The sequence below is a fragment of the Batrachochytrium dendrobatidis genome (genome assembly GCF_000203795.2).
Source record: "Batrachochytrium dendrobatidis JAM81 unplaced genomic scaffold BATDEscaffold_14, whole genome shotgun sequence".
Lineage (NCBI taxonomy): Eukaryota > Fungi > Chytridiomycota > Chytridiomycetes > Rhizophydiales > Batrachochytrium > Batrachochytrium dendrobatidis.
The window spans coordinates 491,511-499,423 of NW_006281112.1; the positions used below are offsets into that span (position 1 = coordinate 491,511).

At 36.7% G+C, this 7,913-nt stretch overlaps 1 protein-coding gene across 1 annotated transcript; it reads right to left on the bottom strand.

The window, feature by feature from the left end:
• Positions 1 to 4,188: 4,188 nt before the first annotated feature.
• BATDEDRAFT_27710 (uncharacterized protein) lies at positions 4,189 to 5,886 on the bottom strand (the record flags this gene model as incomplete). Its single annotated transcript, XM_006681880.1, has 2 exons — positions 4,189 to 5,654; positions 5,724 to 5,886. 2 exons carry the CDS (start codon positions 5,884 to 5,886, stop codon positions 4,189 to 4,191), a joined length of 1,629 nt encoding a protein of 542 aa, XP_006681943.1.
• Positions 5,887 to 7,913: the final 2,027 nt, after the last annotated feature.

Sequence of the window (7,913 nt, forward strand, 5' to 3'; positions counted from 1 at the left end):
CATACATACAGCAATACATTACTTTGAATATCGACTTTAACCATTCAGATTCTGTTGGGATCTGTCATCAACAGTATCATACATTCCATTAATACTGTGATATTGCATGGTATGCTATGCTATGGTATACTATGTGTGTATGACAGTCGATCAGCATAGTCGATTGATGTAATATGCTAGTAAAAGTCGCTACAGTCAAATATACTTGCTGTTGGTTTATGATAAAAGATGCCAATACACGGCATATCGAGTGTTTACATGACACATGTCAAACATGTTTGTGCACCATCATGTGGTGATCGTGGTATGCATTATGATGTCGATATACAACATACACTAGGTGGATTGTTGATATCACACGTTTAGTTTTACTATTGTGCATGACATTCAAATCAAAGTTGAACTTGATTGGTTCTAATACAGTATCAAGTATATCAAGTATATCTGGATTATTCAGCGTATACATTGTCAATCAGTGTATTACTGTTTGTGTTGTGTTGTTGCATTGTTGCATTGTTGGCATGTCTAAATAGACAAGTATTTCAAAACCTGAATCACACCAACACTAAATAGGTTTTTGGCATACAGTATCAAAACCAATTTCAACTGATTGCGGATATACTGATTGTCAAAAGTGCAACCATTTATCAACAAGACTTGAAATCGGTTGACAACAGTAAATACCCAAACCACACTGTTACCAATAGAATCGTGTATTGAAATATTGGTGTTTTCGATCATCGGTATTTGAATGGCGTAGTCAATAATAAGCTATCCACAACCAGTCATGAAACTCAGCATTTAACAACTCGATTTAATCAATGGCTGGTTTGAGCTTGTTCAACATTTTTATAGATCCAATATGTAAAACTGGTTGTAATGGTTTATGGTAGATGTTTTAAATGTTCCGACTTGATACAAGGATCAAGTGGATCAAGTGGATTGAAAGTGTTGGAAAGGTTGGAAAAACTGAAAGACTGGTTCAAATAATAACACTGGCTACAAACACGCCATTCGAGTCGTCTGTTTTGTATGGATATGGCTGGCTTGTCAAATTGGGTTCCAACGATACAAGAGTTGATCCAATTGCCAAAATAACCATGCAGTCAATCCACTATCGTGTATCGATTGTGTCAAAGTGGTGGTATTGGTTTCAATCATACAGTCCAGTAAACTCTTTTCGAGTGACTTACAGTCGTTGATTGACAAATTGATACCGCAAGTGATCTTGTAATACACAACCATTGTGATCAACACACAAAACATCAATTTGAACCACTCATTACAACAATTGATTCCTGACAACTCTTGGTCACTAAATGAAATATTACACGATACAGTGATTACAAAACAACACGAATGGACTAGACTGGACTAGATTGGAGTGGAGTGGATTAGTTTGGGTTTGGATCTTACTGTAGTTGCATGACATTATCGGTTTACCAACCACAACCACGTTGTAAATTACAATTTGTAATGTATGTTTAATCACAACCAGTCAAATATTTCATTGTCCCATTTGATCAACCACCAATCAGTCTCGAGTAGCAATCCAATGTCGATGGTATAGTATTTCTAGATTCATCCATTAAACTACTGTTTTTGTTGATATTGTTATACGGAATGTCACCTAATGTATGCTTTGAAAAATGCTCACCAATTATATTTCTATTACCCATTGTTCATTACTCATTATCCATTGTTCATTCAACATTTTTAGCATTGTATCATAGATGGACATATCAATACAGCATGACTCCACATAGCCATGACATAAAACTTGCAAATGCCATTTTGTTGTAATCCTACCAACTGTCCATATACTGGAACTTCACAGCAGTCTTGGACACATTTGTGGTTGTTGTAATATCAGCAATCTTGGTGCAATCTTGCAGCAATCAGCCAACACTCGTAATTGTCCAAATGAACTTGCGTTTCATTTGTCAAACGTGTATCAAACTGCAAACCATTACCATCACAATCGTGTGCCTGTCGACTAATACAATGTTCTGATGTGATACAATATTGCTCCATATGAAAGCACTACCACACGAGATATTGTTCGACTTGCAATCTCACAACTTGCGTGGTAGAATTGACTTTCAAGGCGTTGCGACGTATAACAATCCATCAAAACATGATCAGTGCTGTTAAAATATGATACACACTGTATAACTGATATGGGTTGTCATGACAGACATTGCACTACAAACAGCATTCACGATCTTGAGTTGCAGATATACACATCACAGGTATTTGAACAGATCCGATACAGTCATGTAGAACTGACAGGTGACAATACATTTGATTGTATCAGAGTTGTTCAAATGTTTGAATGTGTATACTTGTAATCATGTTCCAGTTCCATCATTCATGGTCATATAGTATTAGTTGATCAAAAACACCATTTTTACAATACATTTGAATACAAATTGGACAAATCATCCATTTTATACCAACAAGTAATTGACACAAAGTATGCTAGACATGTGGTTATGATTTACAATGGATCACACATGATTACTACACAATATGTTGCTATACAACTCAATATATGATCAGTTGGAATGCATGCTCCATTTGTGCCATTTTGATAGATTGGTGGTGTCCATTTCTGATACCGGCCATTAGACATGTATGCCATTTGATGATCAAGCAACACCGATTAATATCCACCAAATTAAACTCGATATTGTTGAACAGTTAATAGCGTATGTCATTGTAATGTGAGAGTGTTGAGATGTCAAGTCTGTTGATTTGCACTGAGTGAATCCTTTGTATATATCTGGAATGTGATCATCAGTTGTGATCACCAGTCACCTCGGATGGAAGATCTATAGTAATCAGGTATCCTCAACAATGATGCTTGAACGATGATCCGCATACATTCCTTCCTTCTGGTATTGTTCATCGCTCTCCCATATTATAAAAACACTCTTCCCGTTCTTTAATAAACAACGCAATTAGTTTATTGGATCATTCCTTTGTATCTTTGATTTGCTGTGATCTACTTGCCAATAATGACAACCATCAATGCCATCATATGCTCACGATCTACACAAAGTTGTCAAAACATAAATTATTCGCAGAAAGGAATTCAAGTCAAAAGTATTAGGGTAGAATAGTCAATAGCTTTGCTTGTAATTCATAATAAATACAAGCTATTTGTGCCAGACTCATACTTGATGCCTCAAACTGGATACAATGGGTAGTTTTTTAACCAGTACTAAGCGTTAATGTACACACCAGACTGTGTTTAGCTGGATCTTGTTGTAAGAATGATAGAGTATAAAATCAAACTACTGACAAGTCCGTGTTTATCGAGTACGAGTCTTTATATTTCCAATCAACTCTTCCAAATGTGATATTGTGTCTTGCAATGCCAAAATGGATTCAAATCTGCTTGATTACACTATGCATTTGGACATCATTGCTGATCTGTTGAATTTCACGCTTTCTTTGATCATCTTTTTGATACTCTAGCATATTCCATTCATAATTGTGTCTAGCCTCCAACTCTTGATCCTGGCTCATCCCCGGTTGGTTTTGTCAATACCATTGATTGGGAATAAAGCCATAATCAATCCGCTGTTTATCACGTATGGCTATTTGATTCAATTCAGTTGCAAACAATTCTTTGTAAGAGTATACTTTCTGGTACTCCTTGTATAATACCAACATCTCTTGAAACAGCTGCTTTTGTGCTTGTAACAATCCCTGCAGTGTTTCGTCAGCTGGGAGTTTGATTCAAGTTTGAAAACCAAGACTATCGATCGGACAAATCCAATGTCAACCAAACTGCTGTACAGTTTGGCAGTTAATTGATTGTCCATAGTTGTAAGCAACAAAACAACTTTTATTTGCAAAAGAAAAAGGAAAACGCAGTTTGTTCTTGAATCAAAATATTAGTTTCAAAACTGTATGGTGAAAAACAGTCTTGGGATATGCAATTATTTACAAGAAACTATAGGTTTCAAAACTAAAGCGATTAAATTACACGACTGGGAAGTTCCTGACAATGAAAGTGGTCATTTCCACAAAGTGAGGTTTGTTGTCCAATGGAACCCATACGATATTATTCACCTTTAAGAAATCAAACGCCGTGTATTGTGTAGAACGAGGTCAAGAAACAGAGTTAGGATTAGCGTTATGCGGCCAATAAAAATCATTAATTCTAGTCTACATACCTTATTGATGAGATGGTTCAAACGTCAAAACAAATCGAGTCAACTTCTCAACACTCGCAATAGTATCGTTTTGTGACAACACTTGACCATCTGTTCCGTGGTGGCTTTGGCGTGTAAAACAGGCAAAACGATCAGGAGGTACAACAAAATACAGTTCTGGTTTTGACGGATTACCAAGTATTTCCAAAACATCACAAAGTTCAGTCTGTTTACAAGGATGATCTTTGGCACCGGTCATTTGGAAAAGTAGATTTGGCTTGATGAACGAATCAACAGATTCAAAAATATTGCTAATGGGACGGAAATAGCAATTCGTTGCGTCTTGAACTTGAGAATTGTTGGAGAATAACAAAGTACTAAGATCCATCGGCAGTTGAAGTGTAGACTCCAGCTTGGTACGTAAATCACGAATCTTGAATGAACCACCTTTAGCGATGATTGTATGAGCGTGCTTTTCAAATAATACCCTATTAAGTTGGCCAGTTTCACCAATTTCTCGAGTGACAGAAACGAATCTGATAAGATGATCTCGGTCTCTGGCATAGACACGGTTGTAAATTTCATCAACCACATAGTCAGAAGCAAACTGATAAGGACCACTGTGGAAGCCATCCTTGACTGATATATGAATCAAACAACTTGAAGCGTCTAGGTTTTCACCATATTTACCAAAAGACTTGACAACTGAATCGATATTGGAAACCTCTAAAGCTTTGTCGAGAAAATCCTGTTGTTCTTTTACCAATGCATGTTTAAGAACATAACGAGCAATTCCTCCCCACTTCAAATACAGGCTTTCAACCAATTCTTGTGGAACTGTAGGAAACAGCATTGAGCGACAAGAATGCAATTCTTCTTTTGACCACACTGGCATATACCGAATGTCGCAGGAATTCTTGCAAAACTGGTACCAAATTTCCCAACGAGGTGAAGTAACAAGAATGGTCCTGGCATTAACAACAGTTGGAGCCATGCCATCAACAATGTAGAATGTTGACAAGGACATCAACTGATTATGGAAAGATCTACGATCTCCTTTGAATACCCCATTAGGAGTAAACAAGTATAGACATTCTTCCTGAAAACTTTCATACACGACTGTAGCACCAGAGCGAGCAAGATGCAACAGCAAAAAATAACCAAAATATGTCTTGCCAATTCCAGGATTTCCAAGGATGATCAAACGACATATACCAGCAGATTGCACAATAGATAGTGATTTTTCAAGAAGTTTAGGATAACAAGGACGGATGTAAATGGATGATCCAATTGAATGGTTTCCAAGGATGAATACGTCTGCTGGAAGTTGGACAACAGTGTTTCCTTCAAGAGGGTTAGGGTAGTTTGTGAAAGCAGTCCAAAAATCCAGTAGTGCGGGTGAGGCTGCAGCAGATGTTGGACCTAGGTCAGTTTGAGTAGGTTGTCTTGAAGGTAGAGGGGAAACACCAATAACAACACAAGAACCGTCTTGAGTAAAGTATTATTGAGGAAGAGAGCTGAATAAAGCCCAGGTGTTGATTAGTTGGTCCTTGTTACTGTTGGTGTATAGCTGGATGAAAGCAGGTGGGACAGGAATAGCAGGACCATACTCAGACTTGATGGCATCCTGAACTCCACCAAGTCTACTGATTCCAGTCACATCGATTTCAGTAGTAAGTGTGCCATATTGGACGTTGAGGAATAGGTCGTCTGTGTTCATTTTATGAAAAGAAAAAGAGTAAAAAAGCAATTTATTTGTCAAATTGTAAAACAAAAATCGACTTTTTAATCGAGTCAAAATAACAAAATTTTGGGATATTTCAAGACAATTCACACGATTTAAATATTTGGAAATTAGTCAAATTTACACCAGAATTAATGTCTCATTAATGTGAGACATTACTAGTGTGAGAGTGTTGACTTGCATTGTGTGAGACATTAGTAGTGTGTGAATGTGAGACATTTCTGAATAGTTTAACAATCAAAAACCAACAACAATGACGTTTGAACTGGAATTCACATGACTTTCTTGGTTTCTTCCATTTTATAAACACACTCACTTTCTTGTTAATAAACAACACAATCGAATATTGATTCATTCCTTTACATCCTTGATCAACTGCAACACACTTGACAATTATGACAACTATCAATATGTCATCAGACATCCATGATCTTCAAACCTGAAAGTATCCACAAACTCATATTTAATATTTGTACATATTCCATTGACATACTACAAACTGACTTTGAACATCACATTGCATTGTTTTGGTATCAAATGATACGATATGTATCAGCCGAGGTTTTGTATTCACATCAACATCAACATCCAGTATATAAAACATATCAACCATATTTGATTTGACAGTCATTTGTCACATTGTTGTGTACTTGCAATGATCAGTATCAATCATTTGCATGTAGTCAGCTGTCTAGTGTAATGTATGCAGTATGATCACATAGCATGTCATCTGGTGATATATCATACATCACAACCACAACCGGAAACGTTGGTCGTCGTCCCAATCAATATCAACAGTTGCATCAAACAAATGCACAAATCCACAAATCGGCAAGTGCAATGCATACAACTACAACATGTGTATACGAATACCGATCGTGTCCAACTACAAGCTATGTATATTGAAACCATTGGATAGTATTTGCTTGACATTGTCATTGATAATCAAATAGTCTTGTGAGTGATCATATGCATGCAACAGATTTACATGGTTGACATGTTGGTGTTGGCTGTATCAATACGACTATCATCAATATATACTTGCAGTGGTAAATATCAACATGCGATATATCCAGTGATCGTATACTGGTCAATTGGTGCAATATGATCAAACATACTAACAAAGTGTGAACCATCATATACTTGCAACAGTATACCATATTGCACTGTTGATATCGAGTATCCAATGTCAATGCAATATATCAACTCACTCGATGTGGTTGGTATCAATCGTTGTGATCGTCAAGTGCCGTCATTACTCATGTATGTACCGGTTGTGTGTGGTTGACATGTATTCGAATGCAACACCATCAACATACACTATGACATTTGCCATCAACTATAACTGGTGTGGACTGCAATTGATTGTACACGGTAGTTTGATATCGATTGCAGTTGTTGATTGATGCTCAACAATGTTGTAATGTTGAGTGACTGGATACAATTACAGTGTACATACAACGAGTCATACAACGAGTTGCTCGAGTGATACAATGTAATGAGTGCATCAATCCAAAATACGAGTCAACCATGACATATGATCATGATGTGTGGTTGATACAACTATATAGTGACAATCGATATTGATATAGTAGCACACAACATGCAATGCCAACACAACAGTTGCAAGTCACTGATCATCAACGTGACATTGTGGTTGCAACATGAACTGCATTGTATTGATTCAGTTGATTGATTGAATTACCGAGTAATGTGCAGCGATGACTGATCGTGTCGAGTTGAATGCAAAGCATCACCAAACCACAACATATTGAATCATGCCAATCAATTGCCATTTGAAAAGCATGACTATCACAACACATTGGTAATCAAGTAATAACCAAATATCAAAGGCATTGCATATAGCTATGCAATATTATTCAAAATATGTACCTGATTATATTTTGATTTACCAACCCTTTCTAGGGCACAAAAGGGTGAGAACCTACACAGTTAATTAACTATGCAATATTTTCCTCCACAAAAAGTAGCTGACCAAAGTT